Source organism: Apostichopus japonicus, chromosome 14 (genome assembly GCF_037975245.1).
Source record: "Apostichopus japonicus isolate 1M-3 chromosome 14, ASM3797524v1, whole genome shotgun sequence".
NCBI classification, from domain to species: Eukaryota; Metazoa; Echinodermata; class Holothuroidea; order Aspidochirotida; family Stichopodidae; genus Apostichopus; species Apostichopus japonicus.
In genome coordinates, this window is record NC_092574.1 from 21,940,113 (window position 1) to 21,967,968 (window position 27,856).

A 27,856-nucleotide genomic window follows, 5' to 3' on the forward strand; every position below is an offset into this window, starting at 1 on the left:
CTTAGTACCATTTACTTTCAAAACTACCACATTTTCGAGGCAGATGTACCCAGCCTTATTTGCATATAACAATGTGGGCAAATTTGTGAACTATTGACTATGAAGTTATGGGACAAACTGCACAAAATGGAGAAATTGTATTTTCTTCATCCAATCAAAACATGGGAAAGTGGGAGTGGGTTGGGAAGATTGAACAGCATAGCACATAAATCAAAACAATCTCTTACTCAGTAGATTAAACAATTTATTTTTCAATAATAAAGTACCATTGCCCAATATAAGTGAAAAAATAAATATATATATCAGAAAGATATAAAGAAAACCAAGCACACAATGCATTCTCCAATCGGCATCACTAGTTGACTAGGTTTCACTAAGTTTTCTACGAAACACTTATTTTTCAATTTCACGATTTAATCTTATTAAAAAACTATTTTGTGGGTTTCATTTTAATACTGAAGAATAAAAACATTGATCTATGTTTATAAGGTTCCATACAGTACATCCATGAGAAAAGAGAGCATTATAAGTCTGCTACATATAAGGATAACATGTGAGTATTGTTGTTCTGTCTGTTTTGCAGCATCACAGCCATCCTTATAACCCCAAAATATGCTAGAAGGTCAAATAATGGTCACACATGATCAAACATCAACAGCAGACTCAAATCACACTCTGTTGTTAAACATGTTATTCTCTAAAATATACCCAATTCTTTGCCTGGGAAATCAATTTGGAGGGCCATAACCACAATCACAATTACAGCTTAATAGCAATGACCCTTAAAGTGACTAACAGGATGTCTTGTGGCAGACAAAATGAGAATACAAAATAAGTCCACATTGCTAGTTGAAAAATCCATCTCTATTACTTGCTATTTCATGTAGTTGTTTCAACTTTCCGAGTAACTTGATTTTGCCAATTAAATCTTTCTTTTAATCTAAGAAATGCAAACTGACATTTTTTGTTAGGATCACCCTCATTGGATAAACAAGTTTTTAAAGAAAATACCATGCCACCATGATGTTACTTGCTGTTTCTGTTGCCAGGAACATGCATAAATTGCACAAACTTACATCAAGTATATAAAATTATATCTACGCAAATGGCTAACTGCTATCAGGATATGGTTACCAAGATTAGTGATGCAGACAAATTTTTGGAAACAATCACCTGTTTTGTCTAGGTGATCCCTTTTCAGACATGATTCCTAAAAGTTTCTAGAAATTTCAACCCCATAGTTACATTTCCAAACATTAAAATTCTGTTCACATATTTACATCTACATGTGACTGGTTCATACTATGCATACATATAACCAAATTCAATATGCATTGAAGATTTGGTTAAAGACAAAGCTGTATTAAGTCTACAAATTAAAACTGTTTAGCTTAATGCTACAAAGCCGTTTGCTGAATATAGACTGTATAACATGATGTATTGCATAATGAGTATTCAGTGATATCGTTTGTAAGAGAACCAAAGAAAAGCACCAATGCAATGCGTAAATATTCAACTACTGATCTATCTGCTTGGGTAGATTTTTTCTCCATTTTTCTTCTGTTTTTTTTCAGTGATAACATGTCATCTGATCTTTCTCAATGTACAGTCTAAGAGTACCACAGACCCAATAAAGACATTCCAGGAAACTTTCTGCTCTCTTTAGTTTCCACTCCAGTTTCATGACTAAAATGTTAACATACTAATCCTCCTTGCACCAGTGATTACCAAACAGATTAGCAAAAATGTTTTGACTACAGTTGAACCTGTAGCATTTCATTCTTCCATGCGTCTCGTCGACAAGTAGATTCAAATATTTGTTTGGTTTCTTTGCGGTTGAAACTTCACCATTATTATTCTTTGATGCCTCTCGGTCACCAAGTATTAGCCGGCAATGTTTATCTGCTAGAATAACTGGATGACGTACTGGCAATCAGCTGTATTCGATCTCTCTGTGTCTGCAAATAGACAAGACAAACAATTCAATAAATGTGACAAGATCAACATTCAAAGATACTACAAAAGTCAAACAAACTAAACCATCACATACTGGTATCAAGATTATATGACAAACTGCCTTGCTTAGGCTGTGATACCATGGCAACTACTATGGCCAAGAATAGAGAGTCTCACTGATCCTATGAATATTCATGTCAAATGCTCATTCAGATGTTTTAAAAAGGTGTTGATATCTACAGAAAATATATTGAATTATAGTATGAGTAACATTCTTCATCCTTTCTCTTTGATGTGCCTTTGTGATAATATGATTCGTATTTCATAACTAGGTGGATCCAAAAATTCATTTGTTTTTGAAGATCTTCCTGCACATTTGGAAATAATCTTTATGGAATTTTTTTGGGGCCAGAATGCCAGATACACAGGACAACAATTATTGGTGTTGATGCTTCCTGTCTTAGTATGCAATCTGAACTAGGAAAAAAATCTCCAGTACCTTTCAAAGGGCAAAAGAGATTCGACCTAATCAGTTACTTGTCAAATATATTGTTTACCACCAGTTAAATATGTTTACTCTTCAACAAGTTAAAAATATAAAACACAAAACCTTGGAGAACACTTTAAGAGAAAAGAAATTCCAAGTTTTGTTCATCAGACTTATCTGTAGTTCTTGAAACAGTGACAGTTTGGATAAATAAGTCATTTAATTAATATACGAATCAACATAGCCTGATGATTGACATTCAAAATTTGAGACCAATTTCTACTCGTTCAGGAAAATTCTGAAAATACTTACTTGCAGTTAGGGCAATAATAAAAAATCGTTTGACCCTCATCCGCTGAGCGAGTTTGGAGAGTATTGTAGTGCAGGATACCGTGACCACATTTTTGACATTGTCTGTCAACCTGGAATTGTCGAAGAAAGGAATTAATTATTGTTAGAGTAATCTAGTGGACACACAGCTTAAAGCAGATTTTTAGTTGGTTTTATTCATTTCTAGGTCATGGTTTATACTAACATGCCATATCAATGGGGTTCTTTAGCTTAAATAGCCAAATTTCATAACAAGTATTGGCCTGAAAGCAAGATAAATGTTGCTTTATCCTTGTTTAATCTTACTGTGAAAGTGTTTGGATGACAAAATGTTCAAGATTGAAGCAAGTTCTTTCATTACCTACTCTTGAAACTTAATTTGATCAATGTGATTCTTATTTGACATAACAGTCAGTAAGTTTGGGGAAATTCTTGACAAAACTGCTGCTCTGAGTTACAATATTGAAGAATGTAATCAGCTTCACATTTAGATCTTCCCTACGACAAAAATGAAAAATAAACGCATATTTCCTTCAGGAACAACAACTGCAATGTGGTGGACCTTCCAGGAAGCATAATACACTATGGAACTTAACTTATGGAGTGCACCACTTAGATCAACCACAAAGCCAGTTAGCTTTGTGAGTCCTTTCCATACAATTCGTTCAAAATTAAAATACTATAACTATCTGACTAATGTAGAGCAGGTGAGTTAAAGTTGTCCAAGAATTAAGTGAGAACCAGTAAAGATTAGTAGAAATCCCTTGTGGGTATGAACCATGTCATTCACTCAAAGGATTTTACAGTATAAAAATTTTAAACCAAAATGTTTCAATATCCAGAAAGAACAGTTTCCTATGTGAAATATAGATACATGTTACCAACTTTTAAACAGCTGTTCAGAGTTACATGACATGGTTTATATACTGTGAAATATTTTTTAGAAAATGGCCAAGTTTTCCACCATTTGAGATAAAATGTTGATCCCTTGAGTCAGTTTGTGTACATTTCAGATAACCTGTTGAACCCTTAAAGCTCAGAGGGAGAAACCCTTATAGGAGGTTTAAGTGCACGTTTCACTCGAATGAACTCTGAAGCAGATTGCATTTACCTGGATGCCAGGTATGTTTCATTGAAGACCTTTAGAGCCCCTCCAAAGTACTAAACTGAACTGAATTTGACCTAACTATGTTCACCAAAAGAAAATCACAGCATTGCAGGAACCTCAGGATTCACAGATTAATTATAGCTTCAATTTTAAGTTGTTATGCTTAAAAGGTTTCAGACCTTGATTCCTGTTGATTTTATGTGACCTTTGACCTCTACCAATTTAGATAGGATTCTTGCACTCACCAAGTTAGATTTACATACCAAGTATTACGTTCAAGAAAGATGTACTTCTTGTGTTATCTTGTTTACAAGATTTAAAGACTTGTTGACCAAAATGACCTTTGACCTCCACCAACTTCAATTGGGTTCTTGTAATCAACAAGCTGAAATCTGCATACCATGTATGAAGTTCAACAAAGATGTGCTTTTTGAGTTATTCTCTTCACAAGTTTTCAGACTTTGACCTCTGTTGACCCCAAATGACCATTGAACTTCACAGAAAACAATAGGCTTCCTGTACTCAATAAGACAGATCCACATACCAAGTATTTAGTTAATCCACCATGATTTTTTTGAGTTACCATGTTTATAAGCAAGTGTTCCATACACACACAGTACACACACACCATCACCATCTCATTGATTTCTTTTACCTCCGACAAAGAATCAAAATGGACATACAGCAATCTGTCCTAAAGTATCATTACTTGAAATCTGTTGATTCCTGTACGCATTTAGGTGAGTAGGAAACTCACCGTAGGACCTAGATATTCCGGTTGCTGTGCTGTACTTTTCTTTCCAGGATTCCTCTCATTAAATCTTTTATATGTGTGGAAAACCATCCCATGGAAAATGTCTGCAAGATAGAAGGTTATGTGTATGCTGTAAGTGTTTCATGTACTTAAATGTCATCAATCTGCACATATATATATATACATGAGTAAGTCTCACCATGCAAATCAAGGACAAAACGACAGGAAACGTCTGTGAATGGAAAGCAGCTTAATTCAGCATAAAACACTGATTCACAGACTTATCTCTAAATTGATAATATCTTAAACCGATATTTTTTCAACCTTTGTGTTACTTTGCAGTAGAATATGACAGCAAAGATGTATACGCTGTGAATCGTGCATATGTCATGTGACCAGAGCTAGAAACCTATTATGTAATTGGTTACCAACTTCTGGCAGTATATTACCACACCTACAGAATATCACTTACACACAGGTTTCAAGTCATTACAAACTAACAAATTCTCCTTAAAATTTTCCTTATCTAATGAAATTGGGAGTAATTGATATTCAAGCCACCTCCTGACCATGATATTTTTTTATATATATAGCATTATAGATATACCAGAAAACTGAAAATTTAAAAACACTGAATCTTTTATTTCTTTGAACTTAATCTTGGCAATAACCAAAATTAACAGACTGCATTGTTCAGGTATCTTAGCAAGAAATTAAGAGCAAAATGTTGATGTAACCCTGGTGTCATGAATGACACAGTGGGTTTGTTGTTTTCACTTGCTAGTAGAAGCAGTTTCTGTCAATAGTGTAGATAGTTTTAATTAAAAAGAGTAAACAGATACTTCCTGCCTCTGCTGGGTATATTGCAGATTAGTGATGGTTATTTTACTTTCACAAAGCCTTTTTGTATGCATCCTTGCTACTTATCTCTCCTGAGATAAACTGAGCCTGCTAGACAATAGTGCTTGTGGTTTATACCTGGGACAATGGTATTTAGAGTCACAGTGTATTGGTGGGAAAGGGTTACAAAATAGCCCAGTGCTAGGGAAGGGAAGGCACATGGTGACATGAATATTTATAGGAACTAATCCATCATGTAATTACTGATTGGTCATCTTATTAGTTGGTCAACAGGATCTTTGCTAGAAGTAACCAATAGGATGTGGGGAAGCCATGTGGCCTAGAGTTGTTGTCACTTGTTGTCACTTTGTATCTTGACTTAGTTAGAGTTTGTTTCTTCACCTGGGGAGAGCAAGGCTTCTCTTGCTTGATCTATTGTACTTATAATATTTTTATTAAAGGAAAAAGTGTTGTATAAATAGGGAGTTTCGAAGATGTTCATCATGTAAAGTTATATTCTTAAATTATGACGAGAATGTCATATTAGTATCTTTGTGGCCACTGTTCTGGATCTTGCCGAGATGGTTACCATGGACTTTTCATATTTTACTTAATTGCTGTTCTTGGAGCCTACCTGTACTTTGAAATTACCTAAGGAACCGGATTCTACCCCACCGAGCTGTAGATGTCACCCTAACTATTTTATTAAATTGTCATACCGTTTTGTAAATCGCTGGACTGCAGTATATTACCGAGTCTATTATGGAGCACACTGATGTACACCGGAACCTTAATTCGCGAAAATGAACTTTCCGCGTTGAAGAAAGAAAGCGAGCAGTTCGCGACAGCACCAGCGTAAAACCAGATAAGTTTAAGTATTCTTTTATTGTAACCTGTGTCATGGCCATAGACAATAAGTTTAAGTTTTCTAAGTTCTAAATGCTCAGTGTATAGTACAGTGCACACTGTAACCTTTTTATTGTTAACATTGTCTATATAACCTGTGCTGCATCTTGATGTACAGTGTTCAGTACCACAGTAACCAGCATGTTATGTAACTGCAAGTATGCTTATTTAAGAGTTAATATCTAGGAGTGTGGTCGAGTTGACATATTTTGTAATGTAGATACTTTTTATTGTTTTGTGCCATTGATAGCCTTATAACATCCCCATTTCCCATGATTGGAGGATTGAAAATATAAGTAGTTCATGGTACATTTCTTTGTGTTTTGTGTCTTTCATTGTAAACCTGTGTAGAACTGACTCAGCAGTTGTTTTGAATATATCAGCATTGAACCATTCGGACATGGAGACAATTTTATCCTGTCTTGAAGCCTAGGCCCACTTGATACACATATTAGTAACCCATTGTCCTAATTACCTTGACCGAAGGAAAGGAGGGGTTACATTGATATGAAATGGCAGAAGAACTTGATGTTACAAACTAACCAATGCAGTACACACAATGACAGAAATGATCAAGAAGACTTCTGAAAAAATCAATTATGGGGGGTTGAAGGATTGAAGGAAAAAAGCAAACAGCATATATGGGGAAACAGGAAATAAAAGAGAAGAAATTGGAGGATACAATACAAGAAAATATGTAAGTGAAATATTAATCAATATTGGTCAAATAAAAATTGCTCTCAGAACATTAAAATCTAGCAAACCTTTGGCATCTGCCTCTGATCCACAGTTATTGCACTTGGTCACATCTGAATCACTTGCTGGAAATGGATACACCGTACCACAAAATGTGCAAAGTTCCTTGTGAGAAGTTGCAGCCTCTTTGTCCATTATTTTGAAGTTGCTAAACTTTCCTTCAAAACTGCAAATAGAAGGTGAAACATTTGGTGGAGATTTTAAAGGCTTTTTTGTCATCCATCCATGCATTTCTAGCCTAAATGGGCTTCACATACATACCATTTTTGTGTGTACTTTGTACACATACCATGGTTGGATCCTTGGAGGCTAGTCAGGCCTCTTCTAAACTTGTGTAACAAGTAAAACCGACTGCCATTTGAAGGTTATACTATTTTGTTTATGAATGTACTAGTAGATATTCCGTGCATTGGGAATAGCTGGATATAAGTGCATCGAACTGTGCAATGATTTTATAGGTGAGAGAAGAAGAGAAAAGGTAGCATTATGCTCTACTTCTGTGATAATTTTGATATTTGACAATAGCTCTCTCCAAAGTTTCCATTTTTGAGAAATCCTACAACGGCTAGTTTACAAGGTTACACAAATTTTAAACTTTTAAATTGTAATCGTTTCATGATAGTAAGTACTAGTTATAATTTAAGAAATTAGTTAACTTTAATTTGGAGCACTCTAGCTGTAGCCTGTATTGCTTATCATTTAACAAACTAGAGTTAAACCTTTTTTGATTCAATGCATCCAAACAAATAAAATGAAATGACATGAGTCATTTTTTTTAATCATCAATTTTTTCAGTAAACATTTTATTTCTAACAAGCTCCCTTCCAGGGATTCATAGCAAAAATGTACCCGAATATATGTAACTTGTAAGCTAATTAATGCTTCTGATAGAGTTGTCAAGTTGGGACAATTAAAAACAGCAACCTGTTTGTATCACTGTTGCAGATCACTTTGGCAACCAGTAACTGCATGAGCACACTAGCCTATGTGGTAAATGTGGAGGCCAATAGGTCGCCCTTTCACTGCTGCATGATTATTTTGAACTTGCATTAGTGAGATGGAGTGCCTCTTCCATGTAGCCTTGATAATGACAAATTTTGACGTAAATCTTAATCTTTCATTCCAGTGGCCAGGTAGATGGGTGAATAACAATGCATGCCCACTATTTGTACAACAGCTAAATAACCAATAAAGGGTGCCTAAATTAGAACACATATTCTGCACTTGTTGATGAAGTGCCAAGCACTGTGATTTCAACATGATCAGTTTTTCATATTACATTCTTTGACACTATGGCTTAGATGAATAACAGCTAGTCCTTCACAAACTTCCACAATGTTCTATTCTATCCAACACAACACTTGGTGCATCTTGACAGAATGTGCGATCAACCACATCCAAAACATTGTAGGGTCCTAGCTTGTTTATCCTATCTTAGGCTAGTCTATTTTACTTGCTGGCATACATTAGACTATTCTGGTCACTGTTAGTGCTAGTTTACTGAGGATAGCCATCTATGGCATTGTTGGTATTCTATCTATTGTTTACACTGTAGGTTGAGTTATGTTTGGAAGCTTTTATGGCCAGGTCAATTGGAGAGTACCCAGGTGCTAATACACTGGTGTGATCCCATGTTATACAGGTGTAGATGTTTGTAAGAGGTGGAATGACCTAGTAGGAGTGGTCAGTGGTCTTCCAACTACCAATAGGATTGTGTTATACTAGGGTGTTGGTTTATGTTAGTGTTAATTTGTTATGTATTTTGGAGATGATGTTACAAGAGAAGAATATAGAGCAGAGCTCCTACAGCCTCCAAGCTGTCAACTTGTCTTGCATCATTCTTTGTTGGTTGCATATGTTTTAGTTTGTTCTGTTACTGCTCGGTCACTACAACATTACTGTGATGAGAATCAACTCTCGTAATTTTAAGTGCCATATATATATTCCATTAATCACTTCTCAACTATCTCTAGAAAGTCATCCATCCTTAAATACAAGGGTAATAATTCTATCTGAACAATCTGCATTTTTAACTAGACACAGAACATAGAGCTTCAAACATGCATGCAATTTATGTTTGTACCACTGCCTGGGGAAAAAGGCAACTGGTCATATAATTGCCCTGCTGCTGGATGAGTATTAAGAGCACTTTGACATATTCATCTGGCTTCCAGGTAAATAAGCGTGCCTATCTGTAACATGTGGCCTGACTTTGGGCCCTAATATGATTGTCTTTTAGTCCTAACTTAAGGCATAAATTTATGGTTCTTGAACAGTTGTAAACGAATCTGTTTTATAAGGCCCGGAATCATTTACTAACTTTAATAATAACGTGCTTTTGAAGTTGTATAAATTCTTGGTGAGGCCCCACTTGGATTATGCCATAAGTATGAAGCCATACTTTAGGAAGGATATAAACTTAACGGAAGATTACAAGGAGGATGACAAATTGATACCAGGAATGGAGGATAAAATATATCAGGAAAGATTAACTGAGCTCAGAGTCAGAATAATGTCGTTGGAACAGAGATATTCCAGACAAAACCTGTTAACTTTCTACAACATTTTAAATAAGAATATCAAGGTAGAATTGGATGGAATAGTGGAAATCATTGGAAATGAGAAAACTAGAGGAAATACACTGAAAATTAGGCCAAAGTATGCCAGATTTAGGGTCACAAGGAACACATATTTTCACAGGATTTGGAAGTATTGGAATGAGTACCAGATAAAGAGGTGAATGCAGATCACATCAACACCTTAAAGATGGCCATTGGCCTTCTAACTATCAGCCAGCCACTTCCAGGAGATGATCCCAAGAAGAGGGTGGCACTTCAAGGTGAATTCAAGGTGAATAACTAAGCCCAGGTTGTAATATTACTAGGCTACTGTAGTGTAACTAGGCCTAGTAGTAGTATGCTACTAGCTTAGTACTACATACTATTAATTAGTTACATATGAAATGATTGAAACAGTGTGAGTTTTTAATAGTTTTTATATTTTCAAATAGACCAACAGCGTATTTAAAGAAATACGCAACAAACAGGCGGCTTTACCTTCAGATGAAATGAGTCCTATTTATTTAGTCCTCTGGGTTGTAGTTCTGTAGTCAGTGGTCACAATTACCTATGTTTCTGCAGTCGATATTGTCATACGAGGCGAGGTAAGAAAGCCTATTTGATGTCAGTTCCGCGAGAAAAGGAAAACATGTGAATTGGCTCTCTCTGTCTGAGCTGCAAGGTCATTCATTTTACCGCATCTGGTCGACTTACTAGATAGGTCGGCCAGCTTATGAACAACTAGACATGCAAAGTATTCTAACATAGATTCAACATCTCGATACAAGCCTTAGTAAAAAAATTGCACATTTTGGTATAAAGACAGGCTTCAATAGTTAAAAAAACATGAAAACGGAAGATGCTTCAAATATTTTTGATTAACTTAGTTGTTTAAAGTCTCTTTCCTTTTTGGGCAATTTTTGAAGGATATGAGACAATCATGCCATTTTCGGAGACATCCGGCAACGAGTACCTCTTGCGCGTTATTCTATATCTAGGTAGCTTGCGCGCGTGTGTGAGTCCAGTGAAGTCAGTTTACAATCTGGCATACTGAGTGTATATAGAAATATCACTAATACTGCACTGTACTGCAGCCAACGAAAACTGAAAATCTCAGCCATCAATAGCTGCTCCAATCCTAGTCTTGCTGGTCGCTGTGTCTCTAGCTAGGCCTCTAAGTCTAAGTCCATTAGTAATAGTAGAACTGTAGCCTACCAAAGGTTACTTTTTCCCGATAAGGTGTGTCTTCTAATTCTGCACCATTAGTGGCATTCTTTACTAACCTAAGCTCCTGAAATGGCAGATGATGACGAAGATCGGTGGTTGTATGGTGGTAAGCTTTGAATTGAAACAGTTACAGCCTCGGTTAGCCTAACGTTAAGCTTCTTGTTTGGCCAAAATTTCAGCCTGCGTAGCTAGGCTAGGCCAATGTTAAAACGAAGGCTAAATAATCAAGCTATAGGGCCGGCCTAGCCATGTAGTTGCTGGTTTATTCTATTAATTTAACTTATGTTATAGCTTCTTTAGTCCTAGGCCTAGACTCGTTTGTTAATTTCGTTCCATAGCCTAGGCCCAAGTGAATATCAATAGGCTAAATACATTGAATTTCCAATGAATCACAGCAATATTTTCATATCAAATAGCTTTGAGTTGTGCTATTACTAGTATTACCCCTATTTTGCAAAGTACTCTCACTACAACTAGCCTTCTTGCAGTCAAATGTTAACTTAAAACTTTATATATGTTCTGTATTCTATCCTTTTATTTAACATTATTGTTGATACTCCACTTGTCGATTCAGAATCATATGTTTTTTGTGATTAAACAACTTGTTGATGTAATATTGACTTTACATGTTTAACATTTACTTAACTTGTTAATGTTAAACATACTGTCAAACTCTAAGCATACTTTTATTATAACAACCCATAACATTTCATATTAATCACCATTATGGTTATTGATGAAAAGTAAAGGTTTTAATGATTATAGACCATCAACAGTGATCTATTTCCTGAAATAATGAAGGGGTTTCTGTCAGATATAAGTCACCTTCACACAGCCATAGGCCTACAAAGTTTTAGAAGATACTGAAATGCAGCTTTTATATAGTAATGCAGGACTTTCCCCCCTCTTTTTTCCTTTGTCTGCCAAAGACATAAAATAACAGTATTCTAGAGGTTTCTCATATAAATTCGAACTAATTCGAAAAATTGAAAACAGCACTTTATGAAAGCTAGGCCTATATATACTAATGGATTATAGGTTAAGATTAAGTGAAATTTGAAAATGACCTCAACCCCCTCCCCTCTTTGTTTCCATATATTCTACCTAGGTGGACTACATGTCCCATAGAACAATGTGCAGATGTATAATTATCAAATTTAAATTTAAGGTGTTAAATTATATTTTCAAACACTCATCCATTCCAAGTTACACTGATTCAAAATTGCTTTGGCTCACCCTTTATGCCAAAATTTGAATAATTCATGGATTGGGAGTAAATAAGTTAAATTAAAGATGAGTGAGCCTCTGAATTGTATTGATTTCTCTCCTCTGGATTATTCTTTTAAAGTAAACAATTTGTGAAGCTTTTGTTGAATTTTGAAATTATTCATTGGTTGGAAAGATATGTACATGTATGTGAAATATGTATTCATTATGTAGAATGTAGAAAACTATAAAGATTACAGAACTTTTGCAATGTCTTACTGTTTTCATTTCATGTTGCATAACAGATTCTTCTGAAACTGGAGAGAATAAAGAAAGGTGAGATTATTGTTGTCTTTAATAAAATAACTTATACTTTCTACCCTGACAATTCACCTAATTGTACTTGTTGAAATGTCTCAAATGACATGCTATCACATACCAGGGAAGGGGGGGGGGGTTGAGATGTACTAATTATATATCAAATGGTTTAAAAATAGCAACTACTATAAAGTACCAGAACATTCTTACACATTGGTTGTCCACAGCCAAAATAGGAATCAGTTTACATTACAAAGAGGTTCCACAAATTTGATGAGAAATTTATGTTGAGAATAACTTTTTGAAAGTCATAATAACAAAAGTAAAAGAAAATCCAGATCTGTAAATTTTTGAATGTACAGTATCCTCCAAGTGACATCTTTTCATATCATTTCATTTACTAAAGTGTACCAACGCAATCACTTCAAAATTGTTGGTCTCATCCTCGAATCATATCACATCATAATCAAGCAGTGGCAATAGATGTAAGTCTTTGCCTGTCCTTGGTACTTTTGTAACCTGAGTGTTTATAGACTTCACAATTATACAGTTAACATTCAATTTGCAAGCTCATCATTTCCGTACATAATACCAAAACATCATCGGTGTCAAGTGCCACATGAATGGATATCTTGATAGTTGGATTTTACTTGCTTTGTTTCTTTGGATATGCAATGTAATGTTACATGCCGTTTGTATTTTGCAGTGACAAGGATACGTCCATGAAAACAGATGATGAGGACAAAGCACCAGAGGCGGTAAAAGCAGAGGAAGCCAGCAAGTTACCAGCTTCCACTGAAACATCACCAAAAACGACAAAGGTTGGATTTTAAGTCTCGTGACTTCTTTTATACAACCGATGAAGAGAATAGTGTCACTTTTGTGAAGCATTTTTACATCATTCATTTTACAATCCCTTTTATTCATTGAAGGCATTAAAATTGAATGCAGTCCAATTGTAGACTTTTTTTGTAAATATTGTATAGCAAATGAGCCATGTGTAGCATGTGTTGTTATGTGATCTATATAAATACTTCTGTGCTGACACGTATTTAATGAGTCAGATTGTCCAAGGGGAGCAAATTTCTGTTCGGACAATAGATACCAGCTTTGGAAGTAGTTTGGGCAGACAACTACCCATTACGACATTAAATTCATATTGCATTGCATCTAAATACCCTTAAGTATATACAGCTTACTTATAGGATGCATATTGGTCACCCTTTTTATATTTTGTTACATTTTTTTACGGAAACCAAATTTGCCATTTGGACAACCGAACATAAGAGCTGGAGGGACAATAATTCGCCCTTGTTGGATGGAGTTCATGACATTTGTACCATAAATGGTGGAAGTGTCTGGTCCAGAACTTCAGAGTCTTCTCGTTTTTGTGGTAGAAGAAGTATAAGAATAGCTCACACGCAGTAAGGTGTGTTGAATGTTTAAGTTTTGTTTTACTTGCACAGGCACCAGCAGATGTTGCTCCTCCTGGAACAGAGAGTGCACCCCAAGATGGAACAGCAGATGATGAAGACAGCGATGACGACAGTGAAGATGACGATGTCCAGATCACCATTGGTGACATCAAGTCCGGGCCACCGGCTTTCCCGTAAGCGAGCTTCCTTCATTTAACAACGATCTGCGTAGTACAGTGAAAAATTGATTGATTATATGTTGAAAAACGAGAAAAAAAACGAAAAGAGAACAAATAAATTTCTGGTGTTTATCCCACATGAGGGATTCTTGAAGCTAATCACAAGGAATACAGAATTCTTAATGATTGGAAATGATTATTGTAGGTTTTAATTTCTCTTTCTCTTTCAGACCCTATGGGACAATGAAAATATCAGCGTACAGGAAAACAAATACTGCACCATCAAGCTCAAGTGAGTTGTCTCGATTTTGATAGTCAAATATTAACATGAATCTCAGTTACAGATGTGTTATACATGTTCATAATCTGGAAGTATCCTAGTTGCTTCAAACTGGTTAAAGGTACATGTAGATGCTGACAGGAGTCTCAAAACCATGAAAACTATTGTTTTTGCATTTCTCTCTTTTTTCTTTTTCTGCCTACTTTGCAAACTATATCTTAATATGTAGTTGGGGTAAATCGGTGTTCACATCCATTTCTGTAGCAATATGCTAATTTTTACATAACAGTTTTGGAATTTGATACTGCATAAATTATACCCTGATAATTAATTGCTAGTGAAAGAAACATTTTGGACATTTTTCTGTATCCACTTTTGACGAAAATATAAATAATGAAAATAGCTCTTTGTTTGTGTTATTGTATTGATGGCATTTTGTGTTTACCTCTCATATCCAGAACTCATATACGTGTTTTATCATTTACCCATAGATACATCGGTGACGGTATTACCACCCAAGCCAGAGAAAACGTTAGATCTTGAAGCAGAAGGTACTATCAATGGAGTAGGGGTATATTCTTTTGATTTAGACACAGCGCAAGAAAAGCCTTGGAATAAGCCAGGTAAGTGACCAAGGCATATGATCCTCGATATACTGTACACATATCAGTACAATAGTATCAGTCAAACAGTTCATATGATGCTGGTCATATATTAATATTTTGAACATCTATAAATACTCTACAGATAACCACAGATTTTCACCTGAAGAATGTATCCTAGAAGATAATTATTTAATTGCTTAATTTGTGGATGTTATTGGTAAACCTTATTTGGGCTATTAAAGAAAGACAAATTTAACAATCCCAATCCGAAGTATATGACAAAAGATTTGATGTGGAAACTTGATCAGTTGAATAGAAGACTCTTGTTGGAAAAACAGTGTTAAAAGCACGAAAAGAAATTAACCAATAAGCCTAGACCAGTGTGGGATAATTTCCTGGTTGCATAAGTCTAGGCCTAGCCTAGGTGAAGATGAGTAGGCCTAATCGTGAAGATTAGGCTAGATGAAGGCATAGATGAAGAATAGGCCTAGATGAAGATTAGGCCTAGATGAAGATTATACCTAGATGGAGATGAGACCTAGATGAAGATTATAACTAGATGAAGATAAGGCCTAGATGAAATATAGGCCTTGAAGAAGATTAGGCCTAGATGAAGATTAGGCCTAGCCTAAGTGAAGATGAGTAAAAACTTCCAAAGTCCATCCTAGCTGGGAGTATTTCGATCTGAATCCTTTTGTTTTAAAGGAGCACTGATTATTGGATCTTAACAACCAATATGGGATAGACGAACTGTGATAACACTCACATCATACAGTCATACATATGCTTATTGTTTTTTTTTTTTAAATGGTTTTAAGACTTGAAAACATAGTAGAAAGTGTTTCTGAAGGTCAGCAGCTCTGCCTGGTCGTGGCTGTCATTTCCATATCATTTGTTAAAGTAACTGTAATCATCTAATTTGTATGTAACATGCTGTATCTGTGTTCTCTCATCAGGGGCTGACATAACAGATTATTTTAACTACGGACTGAATGAAGAAACATGGAAGACGTATAGTGAGAAGCAACGGAAGCTGAGGATGGAACACAAAATAACGGTGAGGAAAAGGGGAACAAAATGAATCGGTATCTTGAAGCTTTCATTGCAACAAACAAGGTACCCGTATTGCCAGATACAAAATAATTGTGAGAAGGGAAAATGCTTAATCGCTCGCTGGCAGGAGAAAGAATAGTTAGTAATTGGTTTGTACTTTTCCTAAATGTTAGACCAGCAACGTAACATTCAAGATAAAAACAAATGGTAAGTAGAAATATGAAGCCTTTGTCTCTCCCTATCACTTAGATGAGTAAGCATTATTAATTATAAATACAATCTTTTAGTTCTTTCTCATTGATTTATTTCCCTCTTTTCTGTTTGTTTTGTTCTTAGGTTCATCATGCTGGTTCCAAAGATACCACTGTACCCCCCGGAGAAGGTAAATTATTTCTAAACACTATTTCTGAAAAGTTTTGAACTGAGACTATCTTGACTTCACTCTCATCACATTTGTTCGGACGTGTCATTTTCAGTGAAACCATATTGCTAGGTATCACCTGCAACACAAGGAATTGAAATGGGTGGGTGATTGAACATTTGGTGATTGCAGAAATATCATGCAATGAAAAGAGCGAATCAGTGTTAGGACAACACTGTAACTTCACCAAGAAAGCATTTTTTCAAAATTGGAGAAATTAATCGACATCTCCCTTCTGATTGGTTAACTTCCCCTTCATGAATATACAAGCTGTTCTCTCATGTCTTGATTTATTTCATCCCCACAGAATCTGTCAAATCTATCCCACCTCCATCTACTCCGTCATCCTGGAACGATCGACATAAGAAACCGTTTGTGAGGAACCAGAACCAGCAGGGGTCGGGAGCCATCAGTGTCATTGGGTCTAGTATATCGACCATCAGTGGACGGAGGGACAATGACGGTGGAATTAAATTGTAAGTATCTGGGCTTCCTATTTCTCCTACGTTCTAAGTCGAAAACTGGCTTACTCCAAGTCTACAGATAAGTTGACCCTTTTATCCTCTAGTACAGGAACCAGTTGTATCTGTCAGTGTAGCATTTCTTACAGACCAAAATAAATGAGGCTAAAATGTATTGTTTCTGCCATTTATGTCACAACAGTGGTTCTTGAGGAAGTCTTTTTTCAACTTGGTCAGGGGAAATAATGTAATCGAGGTCTACAACATTTTTCATAGAAAATGTACCTAACTTAATTTACATATGAGAATTTTGCCTGCGGTTAGTATATTGTCATCCCTTGGTAAGGATGATTATAAATATAAAGTACTTGCTCTTGGGCAATGTGTGGAAATATGTTGTTTTGTTGATTCACAATAGTACACTAGTGAAGTTCACTGGATGGAGCCACAAATATGATTTATAAATCACCAAGTTTAGTATTCAGTGTAATGATGTTTTCTCACAATTGTGTTGATCATCATATACCATGAATATAAAATAGTTCTGATGTCATTGGTTATTTATTGGCTGAAAACATTAAGGTTGTAGTTAGGGTTGTGCGGGATCCCGGTAGTCAAGTGAATACCGGTATCCCGATACCGGTATTGACTAATCCCGATCACAGTGCAATGTGTAACTACTACCGGTATTGGGAAAACAACCGGTTATTACATTCGTTTCGGTATCATTCCCGGGAATCCCGGACATAATAAAAATATCTACGTGTTACTATTTGAAATAAAGAAAACAAAACACGATTTTTTCTGTGTTCTTAGTTTGAATAATATCTGATCAACTTACGTACTGGCCTAGACTAGGCTATATAGTAAATCAACTTTCACGTAGTAATTTGGACCTAGGCTACAATAAATATCGAACGTTACTTGCGCTCAACATGTTATGGGACCTCAAAGTTATTCTGAAATTTTCGTTATTTATTCTTCCTTCAAACGATGATTGTCAAGGTTCCCATGTACAAAATCTTACCCTTATGCATTTCACCTCATTTTGTTATAATAATTTTAACGATTTTATAAATTTTGAGCCAAAACCGCAGGGAGTATATCCAGTTTAAATCCATCTTCGCACGGGACTGTATATTATTATAGCCTAGGATACGGTACTGGTACACAGCAGTGCAGTACTTGAGATTTTGATGCTGTAATGAAATGGATTCGTTTATTAATACGGGGGGTTCCACGATGTCATTTATATTTATCTTTCGCTACTTTTTTAATTTTTAAGAACTTTTGTACGAAAGATTGATATTGCACTTATTCAAAGTATATTTCCTGGAGTAAAGAACAGCCGATAAACGATAAAAATAAATCTGTACTATTCTTGTGTATGTAGTTTGTAATCCCGTATTTACGTAGCCCCTATGTTATATTCTAATTGTCTGAAGTTCCAAACACGTGGTGACTTGTTGATAGATAATAACTTTTCATTGTGAACTTTTGAACTTGAAGGGGTTGCCCTATTCCAATATCATGGAATAGTGGGGAAATCCCAATTTATGTTTGTGTACGGATTACAAGTTTAATCCACGTGCGAACGTGTTAATCTAATATCGTACGTCGAGTATGAATGAAGGATGGTGTGGGTTGCTTTTTTCCAAGGTTTGTGCTTTTCATTTGGCAGTGTATGTTAAAAAACAAAGGCCCTAATATAGCGTGTTATATTTTTAATTTTTTTTATAAACGTGCGTGTAAGAGTATGTACATAGCCTAGGCTATGCATATTGAATGTATGACATTGACAGTCTCGTAACTAAGTGCTTTGAACCGTAGATGAAAGTTGAGGAAAATACCGGTTGTAGTTACGATACCGGTATTCATGTTGCAACACTACCGGTTGTGTGAAATCCGACTACCGCACAACGCTAGTTGTAGTAATCCCTGTGCTTTCCTTTACCCTCAGTAACGGTGTTGCAGTGGTGTCGTCTTCAGGCATCAACACCGTCCAGACCGGTACACCATTGGTTTCCTTGCAGCGAACTGCACCATCAACAATACCAACAATGCATTCAGGTTTGTATGACATAGATCAGCAAAACCCTGTCCAGATGTTCAATGTAGGGAAGGTGGGGGGGCGGGGGATTGGGGAGGGTAATTGCAATATCACACCGGGAAATGATTAATACAGAGTAGCCTATTATATTGACACTCAAGTTTTGTCTGATGACAATTTTACAGTTTTCTCGTACAATAATGAGCCTTCAGGAATGCAGACCTGTAAAATGTGATCCATGAAACAAGTTCTAAAACTTCCTTTTTCAGTCATTCTCAAGCATTGTTAACAGTAATCTTCATTTCTAGGTGACTGTGGGGGTGTCCAGGGTAATTGAGGATAATATGTATCTACCATTATTTGGGGGGGGGGTGGGCATTGTTGACTTGATTAATATATGAGCTGCTACACGAATCGTGACCGAGATTCATAAACTTTGCTGCATCGGTTAAAGAATTCTGCCATCGTGTGCTTATCACTTGTTATTTGTTATTCATTCTGTAATGAGTGGCATGGTTTTATACCCACAGGTGTTTCCTTAGAGCTATATTAATATTTGTGTTTTTCCTTTATTCATTTTCTTGTAGGTCCTCCACCAGGTAGTATTCCAGTCATGCAGATGAGCCAGCCTCCTCCTAACATGGGTCAACCACCTCCTGGATTTGCTGGTCCTCCAATGCAACAGGCACCAACATATCATAGTGAGTTGCTTTGTTCAGCTTTTCCTTTTCTTTTTCTGATTTTTGTGTCTTTCTTCTTCTTTAGTTTTTGTGAGTCTATGCAAATCACAGGCTAGTGATTTATGCATGTGCACCCAGTCTACTTTTTGTATATCCCTAAAAGCATTATGGCCCACATAGTTGACTACCAAGCAAGTTGGTGAAAAGGTTTGGTGAGCTTAATAATATAAACACTGCATATGATTTACATTAATACATTTTAGCCTCTGTAGAAGATCCTGCTAGGATTGAAATGCATGCCAACTTACTTTTACACATTCTCTTACACAGGCTCTCTAGTGGATAAGCAGTTTTCTAACAGTTTTATTTTATTTTACATTAATATTGTTATAGTGCGAGCAAACCTTTAACTTAATTAGTTGTTACAACAACAAAGAAACATGGTAACAAAAATCAAAGAAAGAATGTAACATTTTCCTGTCAAAAAGATGATGCAACATGTAAATTCACTCTATCAGACAATGCAACCAAGTGACTGTAGCTTGGAAAAGTATTTCCAAATTGCAGCCTTGTTTGGTGGGGTCAGTCGATTGCAACAAACTGCTGGATTATACCACTTGATCCATTGTTTGTATGCTAAACTTTTGGTAAACATGGTGAAAATTTTGTTAGCTATGGACAGTATTCAATATCATTTGATATGTAATTTTTTGAACATTTTCACAGGTGGTCCACCCCAGGCACCATTCATGCCCATGCCCATGAACAGACCCCCTCCTATCATGAATAGGCCGCCTCCTCCAGCTTTCAACAATGCCATGCCACCACCTCCGATGGGGGGTATGAACATTGGGCCACCACCAACTGGTATACCACCACCAAACTCTGGGCCACCACCTATCTCTTCTGCACCCCCAAGAATGCCAGGCCCCCCACCCCCTCAGCAGGGAGACAACTGGAACAGACCTCCATTCTTCCGTAAGTCAGACACGGTTCTCTAGTTTTGTGTGAGAGAAATGGCATCTTGTAGTTTTATGGAGAGAAGTGAGTTATATCCAGCGATGCAGTATTCACTTCATACACTGGCATGCACGGAAAATATTATCTGTTGCCAAATTATCTGTTCCATTTGGTTAAATGTGTAGCAAGAAATGAAACAGGAATCTCTTTTTGTAACTTTTGAAGTTTTGACAAGTTAAATAGATCATTGCTCTCCTGATCTCACAAAGACAAAACTAGCTGTTAATGTTTCATAAAAAAATCTGGTTTTGACAAATTAAATAACACTTAAGAGATCTTATTGTTAATTATACTCTTTCCACTGCTACTCTTCTTGTTCCGAAGACGTTGACTGTGTATGGGGATCGGTCTTTTGCCAAATGTGGACCTAAATTGTGGAATGGTCTTCCTCTCAAACTTTGCAGTATTCTTTCTATCAACCGCTTTAAGAAACTTCTCAAACATTATCTTTTGGTTAACCATGATAATTATTTCAATAAGTTAAATGCTAAGTAATGTTATTTTGTAATTGTTAAATTTCTCCAGTTTTGTATTTTGGTTTCAGCACGACCGTGCAAATCTTGTGTTGCAAGGTAGTGGTTGTGCATAAACTTTTCATTCATTCATCATGAATTTTGTGAATACTGTGTTGACCTAAAATGTTTCTTAAATCATTTTCTTCTCATGAATAGCAAATGCTAATGCTCCTCACTTTACACCAAGAACACCTGTCACACCAATGCGAGCTCCAACCCCTGGACATGGTCCAGGCCCATCCCCATCTCCTGGACCAGGACCAGGCCCACCTGGAGGTCCCCAATGGGATCGACCAGTGGCTGGCTTTCCATCATTCCAGGACCAGTGGTCCCCTAGGGCAGCAAGTGAAGAAAGTGACATCAGTAGGTGAGTATGTCATGGACAGATCTTTAAGAGCAGTCTCCCATCGGTCATTATTTTGTTTCCAAATACCTAGATTATATCACGAGAATCATTACACAGCTACCCAATGAAACAGATGTGTCAGTAGCCCACTGCCTATGCACGACTTAAAATCTAGGGCGTACCTGTGCAAAACAAAATCTGCACATTACAATGCAACAACTATATAGGTTGTTACTGGTGTTTCCCGCTCTGCATATAAGGATTGTCTGCATACAAAATATGGCAAAAATGACATGGTTTGTTGAGCATTCGGTGTGCCCTTATTTTCATGCATCACTTCTTTTCGTGTAATATGTAGTGTACACATTGTGCCTGAGGTCGTACATTGCATTGACTTACCTTAGCTGCATCCTAAGAGTTAAATGCCAGTGTAATGTTCAATGGCAGTTTGGGAGGATAATCATTTTGTTGGGGTTTTTTTTGTCCTGTCTTTGTTGTTTTAACAGGGAATAACTTATCGGGTGTCGCATCGCAAAATGGACAAATTGCTATACAGGTGCAAAAATGTATAACAGTGTTTGTACATAGGAACAATAGTATTTTTTTATATGGGACAAAGTTGAGGGCCTTTAAAACTGCTATGCAAAATTTGAACACTAAAATAAATGTGACTACAACATACAATTGGATAAATGTTTGAGGGGCTGACATTTGACCTTTGAAGAATATCCTGCTAGCATCAAAGCATTGGACGGCCTAATTTTTATATTACAGCTGTCTCATTAACGATCATTGTCCATCGCAATTACTGAGCTGCAGCATACACTTCCCATTGAAACAGTTTGTAATGTCATAATGTCATAATTTTTGAAAAGGTGACTCGTTTGTTCTCAAGAGCATTTTCTTGACTCTAAGCGTGACTGAACATTTGAGTTTGGATAAACGGCGAAAATCCTTGACTGATTGAATTAATGTTTACTTACAAATGCTATAGACGAGTAGTGTGTAACAGGGTTATCAATGTTTTTTTTTTTTTCTTTACATTCTCACAAAAGATACAGTATAAGAATTTAGGTGAAGAATAATAAAGAGTGTTTCTTTTTCTTTGCATCTGTGTAGCGGAAGTGAAGATTATAAGAGGTCTCCAAAGGGTGCCAATCCAGTAAGAGGACCCGGGGCTGATGAGAGGAGAGATTACAGATCTAGAGAAGGGGAAAGGTGAGAATGTCATTGATGATGTAAGAAAGAGGCCAGATGACATCCAGGTTTATAAAGTTCACTCTCAATAAAAAATAGAGAAATGATCTTGTTACTATGGTGTTGATTCAGAATGATAAATATTAATTTTGGCTAAATGTTAACAAAAAATTGGGTTCTGCCAGCTGCCAGCAATATGAATTATGAAATATGAACTTATTTAACCATGAATGGTGTATGTTCTGGCGGGGGGGGGGGGGGGGCATGCTATATGTTCTTCAACCATTTCCAGTTAGTATCGTTTGTTCACAAATGGCTGAAGTAAGGAGTTGAATGTCATTAGTTCTTGTTACTGTACTATAAGGTGATTGGAACAGCAACTGCTACTAGCTGGGCTGTCTTCCTCACTGCTATATGTTTAGTTGGTAACCTATGTAGTTTGCTTGGATCTCACAATATGCCTTGTTTTATCAGACATGTACAGAATTGAGTCTTTATTGTCATCTCTGTTACAGGCCAAGAGACAGAGAACGGAGAGGAAGATATTCCAAAGACAGCTCCAGGGAACGAGATAAGAAACACAGAGAGAGGAGCCATGATAGAGATAAGGAACGTGACAGGAAATCCAGGGATAAAGAAGACAGACATAGGAAACGGTAAAACATGGCCCCTTCCTCTCCAGCCCCCCACCTCCCCTCCCCCACAAAGAAAGCTTAGGGATAGTGATAAAAAACAGAGATACGACCCACGATAGAGATAAGGATCGAGACAGGAAATCCAGGGATAAAGAAGACAGACATAGGAAACGGTAAAACATGGCCCCTTCCTCCCCAGCCCCCCACCTCCCCTCCCCCACAAAGAAAGCTTAGGGATAGTGATAAAAAACAGATGGGACCCACGATAGAGATAAGGATCGAGACAGGAAATCCAGGGATAAAGAAGACCGACATAGGAAACGGTAACACATGGCCCCTTCCTCCCCAGCCCCCCACCTCCCCTCCCCCACAAAGAAAGCTTAGGGATAGTGATAAAAAACAGAGATACGACCCACGATAGAGATAAGGATCGAGACAGGAAATCCAGGGATAAAGAAGACAGACATAGGAAACGGTAAAACATGGCCCCTTCCTCCCCAGCCCCCCACCTCCCCTCCCCCACAAAGAAAGCTTAGGGATAGTGATAAAAAACAGATGGGACCCACGATAGAGATAAGGATCGAGACAGGAAATCCAGGGATAAAGAAGACCGACATAGGAAACGGTAACACATGGCCCCCCTCTCCCTCCCAATCCCCCCCCTCACCATCAGTAAGAATATAAGATTATTATATATTTATTTTATTAGTAAGGTTATAGACACTTATCCCATTTCCTCCTGAGGTTTTGGAAAATTTGATCAAAGTTACGCAGAATAAGTCACAAAGTTAAGACACTCCTATAGAGTCTTCTCTTACAAACTACATGTTATCAATTCAGTGAGTGAGGAGGGTCTTTAATTGTGATGGATTCAGCCTTTTGCTCAGAGGGAATGCTGTTGCAAGAAGTTTACATTTACTAATTGTAGACTCTCTATATGGAGTATTTTATATTTTACTGACCTGTAACCTGGTTCTCATCATTCAAGCCGTACTGACAAAGAAATTTGAACTGTTGTAGCTCTAAGAGGTGAGTTGATAGGCTGATGAAATCATTGTAAAGAGAGCAATTGCATAAGTAATGGCTTCTGCCCTTTGCAGGATCATGGTGATGAGGTAGAGGGATAAGAACAATAATGCCAAACTTGAAGAACATTGGATCCTCCCTATTACAGGTGATGAAGACGTTATGAGATCAATAGTGAATTCAGTGAATTCAGCTCAAAAGTGAATTCAGTTTTTCAGGTGGTGTAATGAAAAAGGGTTTGAAAGGGAACGTTTTCTTCCGTTCTATGCCCGTGGATATTTATTAGACGGTCATAGAGGATGGTGGCTGTATCGTACGATTTCAAAGATTTTTCCTTTCTCTCATTTGTTTCTACTGCTCTACAGAAAAGACAGGGATGAGGAGAGATCAGACGGGCATCGTAGTTCCAGGCACAAACGTAGCAAACACTCGCATCGCGATTCAGAGAAGGAGGACAGGTCTAGTTCCCACGGTCGAGATGAAATGGGCAAGGATCTGGTTATAGCAGACTCAATATGATGTGTATGCGTCTGTGTGTGCGTCTGTCATTTAACTAGCAAGATTCTTGAAAGATCCAGATGGCAGTGGGGTCTGCTGGAAATGTCGTTATGAGTATTCGGTGCCTTTGGCGAGATCTAAAAGCTATTTACTTCTTGGCAAGAACAGCCAACAATATGGAAGAATCGTTTCATTTAGTCACCAGATCCTCAAGAAGACTTTTTGAGTTGTCACAATTCGAGAATGACTAAATGTGCGATTCAGTTTCCTCAAAGCTTTTGTAAAAGAGATTTCTGTACGTTCAAGACTGGTTATTGGAGAGATGGAACGTGGTCAGGTGATGCCTGTTGAGTGCATTGAGCAGCTGAGCTCATATAGGCAAAGGCCTTGAAACTGGGGCAAGGACACTACGAGCCAGAAACATTTAGTTGTTTTTCCCTATCCACAGCTAATAAACTCAAAATCCTTTAGTTTTACTTTGTCCAATAGGAATTTTGGAACATAATTTTGTTTCCTAGTCTGTGTGACATTCTTCTTTGCATTTTTGTAGGTACTGGTTGCTTCTGCTATTTCATTGACCAGCAATGGTCTCAGACATGACAACATATTTAAATGCAGGTGTTATGCCGTAATGACCAATCACTGGTCTGTGATAAAACTGTGTGGGTTGATGAAGTCATGTGCTAGATAGAAATTGCAATATGAAGATGCCATATGAGAGAAGTTCCACAACAAAAGTATGTTTATTCCTCTGGGATCACTTATATACAGATTGAGAGACAGTGCTAGTTAGCAAGGTTCCATTTAGTGTTACATCAATGATGATTACATGTAACTGCACTGAGCCCGACCTCACAATAAAGAGAATTGTTCTGTAATTGCCTATTTGATCATCTGGATGCCCCAGTCATCACAGAACAGTGGGAGAGTCTTGACCGATGCTATAAGAAGCCACCAATGGCAAAGCAGTGATGCACAACAGAATCACTCCATGTAAATCATGATTTTAATATTTTGGAATGAGAAATCATTAAATGGCAAATGGTCAGTTGGAAGTGTCCAGATTGTTTTTACTTTGAATGTCATTCTTTTGAGAACATATTAATGCATTTTATAGGTTCTTTGGAAGACAGTATATGCATGTACATTCGTGGGGAAATGTGAGGCAGGGGGGTTATACTATGTAACCTGTTTGATAGTTTAATCATCAATACAGTGTCCATGTAAACATTAAACACAAGTCCTGTACTCTGAACATGCTGTCCATACCCAAGTCAGCCATAGGGGGGGGGGGTATTTGTTACTTTGTAATACCCTGGTCATCTTTTGCTCAGGGGAAAGAAAAGCTTGTCAAAATGAGCTAGATATATTTTTGTGAGATGTGCATTTGTGTATTTTCTGTCAAGTTTCATAAAATCTAGAAGACTGAACTGTACACAAAAATTTAGAACATGAATAGGCAGTTATCAGTAATGCCTCAAAACAATTAAAGATAAATATTTCCCTGGTGATTTTATTTCCTGTGGGTCAGAATGGCTAGACTTCGGAATAATTTCATTAATCGAGGGCTCATTTAAAATGTATCAGGGAATAAATAAATTACCTAGAAAATACCAAACTTTTTAACAATGGGTGAAAAGTCTTCAAATTTTGGGCATATTTTGAGGTTATACTGAATGCTGTGTAAATGCAAAATACTTGCATTTTATGAGTAATTTCTTGACCAAGTTACAAAATGATAAAGAATGTGCTTATAGGACTGAAATTTTATCAAAAGTAACAACTTTTGTGGAATATTTGCAAAACAAGTTTTGTGTCTTTGGGGTTAGTTCCCATTTTCATATATTGTTCGGTTTCTTTTTGTTTTCTTTTTCTGTGTGTTGTTTATATCTTACTGAAGACAACAAGCATCGTTGATGAATTACCTTAAGCGGCATTTTTTGATAAACACTCAACTCTTGAAACAATCTTGTGTTGTCTCTGTTTACAAAGATGCAGAGGTAAAGTGGATGAAAACAAGCCTCACAATCCTTCCGATCACAGTCTTTAGTTTTGTGTTGACTTCTTTCTTTGCCTAATCTCAGCACTACAAAAATATAGCAAAATTCGTTTGTGTTGTCCATTAACATCACACAATGTGTAAAGAGATAAATAAAACATGTAACACGTTTGCAATGTGAACCAAGAATTTTTGCAATGTGAACCAAGTTAAGACCAAATATTTTGCCATCTCCTCCTTGTCACCCTCTTCTCTCCCATCCCTCCCCCCCCCCCCCCCCCATCAAACCCAGTGCTAATTATGTCTTCATCATCAACACCTGTTGTCGTTAAAAAAATGACATTACAAGTCATACCATATTTGTCTCTTCATTTTTTAATATATTTGTAGTGTAATTTTATTTTACTCTTGAAATTTTGAGGACTGATCAATTGTAACACTTGAGAACCTTTCACACACAAACATCTACTTTCAAACTGCAGTTCATGTAAAATTTGATAAGTAAACTTCATTTGGCAAAAGATAACTTTATCGCAGTTCATGTCAAATTCGATGAGTAAACTTCATTAGGCAAAAGATATCTTTATGGCAGTTCATGTCAAATTTGATGAGTAAACTTTAGGCAAAAGATATCTTTATCGTCGCATGTATGCACATGTAAGATTTACTCTCAAGAGAATGAAAGACCCAGTGTGTTTACCTACATGACTGATATATGCACCTTTATAAGTCATGACATCTGACCAATCAGCAAAAAGGTTCCACAATTAGCTTGATACTTCGAGTAGACCGTTACACAAGGTGACTAATAACTGTAAATTTGCAACTGGTTCCTCATATGAATATTTTAGGTAACACAATTGGAGTTTACCCCAACTATTTGCAAAAGGAATGATTTCAAATCACAAATTTGATTGTGTATCTCTCCCCCTTCCCCCCCCCCTCCCTAATTCACATCCTTAACCTCATCCATCAATAAATCTCAATCCTTCCAACCTAGATTGATATGATCTTTATTTAACTAAAAGCT

At 36.8% G+C, this 27,856-nt stretch overlaps 2 protein-coding genes across 3 annotated transcripts; one reads left to right on the forward strand and one right to left on the reverse strand.

Moving 5' to 3' along the window:
• Positions 1-235: 235 nt before the first annotated feature.
• Positions 236-10,617, reverse strand: LOC139979359 (DNA-directed RNA polymerase I subunit RPA12-like). The gene is made up of 5 exons (XM_071990065.1): positions 10,194-10,617; positions 7,146-7,303; positions 4,639-4,739; positions 2,756-2,865; positions 236-1,958 (listed from the first exon to the last, which is right to left on the reverse strand). Exons 2-5 carry the CDS (start codon positions 7,270-7,272, stop codon positions 1,934-1,936), a joined length of 363 nt encoding a protein of 120 aa, XP_071846166.1. The 5' UTR covers positions 7,273-7,303; positions 10,194-10,617; the 3' UTR covers positions 236-1,933.
• On the forward strand, positions 9,827-26,672 carry LOC139979358 (uncharacterized). Of its 2 annotated transcripts, none has more exons than XM_071990063.1 (16): positions 9,827-9,976; positions 12,434-12,464; positions 13,153-13,267; positions 13,913-14,055; positions 14,271-14,332; positions 14,812-14,943; positions 15,882-15,982; positions 16,315-16,360; positions 16,707-16,875; positions 18,821-18,930; positions 19,498-19,611; positions 20,317-20,568; positions 21,282-21,492; positions 22,591-22,689; positions 23,184-23,324; positions 24,695-26,672. In XM_071990063.1, exons 1-16 carry the CDS (start codon positions 9,904-9,906, stop codon positions 24,846-24,848), a joined length of 1,953 nt encoding a protein of 650 aa, XP_071846164.1. In that variant the 5' UTR covers positions 9,827-9,903; the 3' UTR covers positions 24,849-26,672. The 2 variants fall into 2 exon arrangements, with proteins under 2 accessions (XP_071846164.1, XP_071846165.1); XM_071990064.1 differs by lacking the exon at positions 9,827-9,976 and adding an exon at positions 10,795-11,028.
• Positions 26,673-27,856: the final 1,184 nt, after the last annotated feature.

Coding starts and splice junctions, on each gene's coding strand:
- LOC139979359 (XM_071990065.1), bottom strand. CDS start 7,272: ATGGACAAAGAGGCTGCAACTTCTCACAAGGAACTTTGCACATTTTGT. Junction 4,740..7,145: donor ATCAGAGGCAGATGCCAAAG/GTTTGCTAGATT, acceptor TCTATCTTGCAG/ACATTTTCCATGGGATGGTT. Junction 2,866..4,638: donor CGGAATATCTAGGTCCTACG/GTGAGTTTCCTA, acceptor CGACAATTCCAG/GTTGACAGACAATGTCAAAA.
- LOC139979358 (XM_071990063.1), top strand. CDS start 9,904: ATGGCCATTGGCCTTCTAACTATCAGCCAGCCACTTCCAGGAGATGAT. Junction 14,333..14,811: donor TACTGCACCATCAAGCTCAA/GTGAGTTGTCTC, acceptor ATTTACCCATAG/ATACATCGGTGACGGTATTA. Junction 22,690..23,183: donor AGATCTAGAGAAGGGGAAAG/GTGAGAATGTCA, acceptor TCTCTGTTACAG/GCCAAGAGACAGAGAACGGA.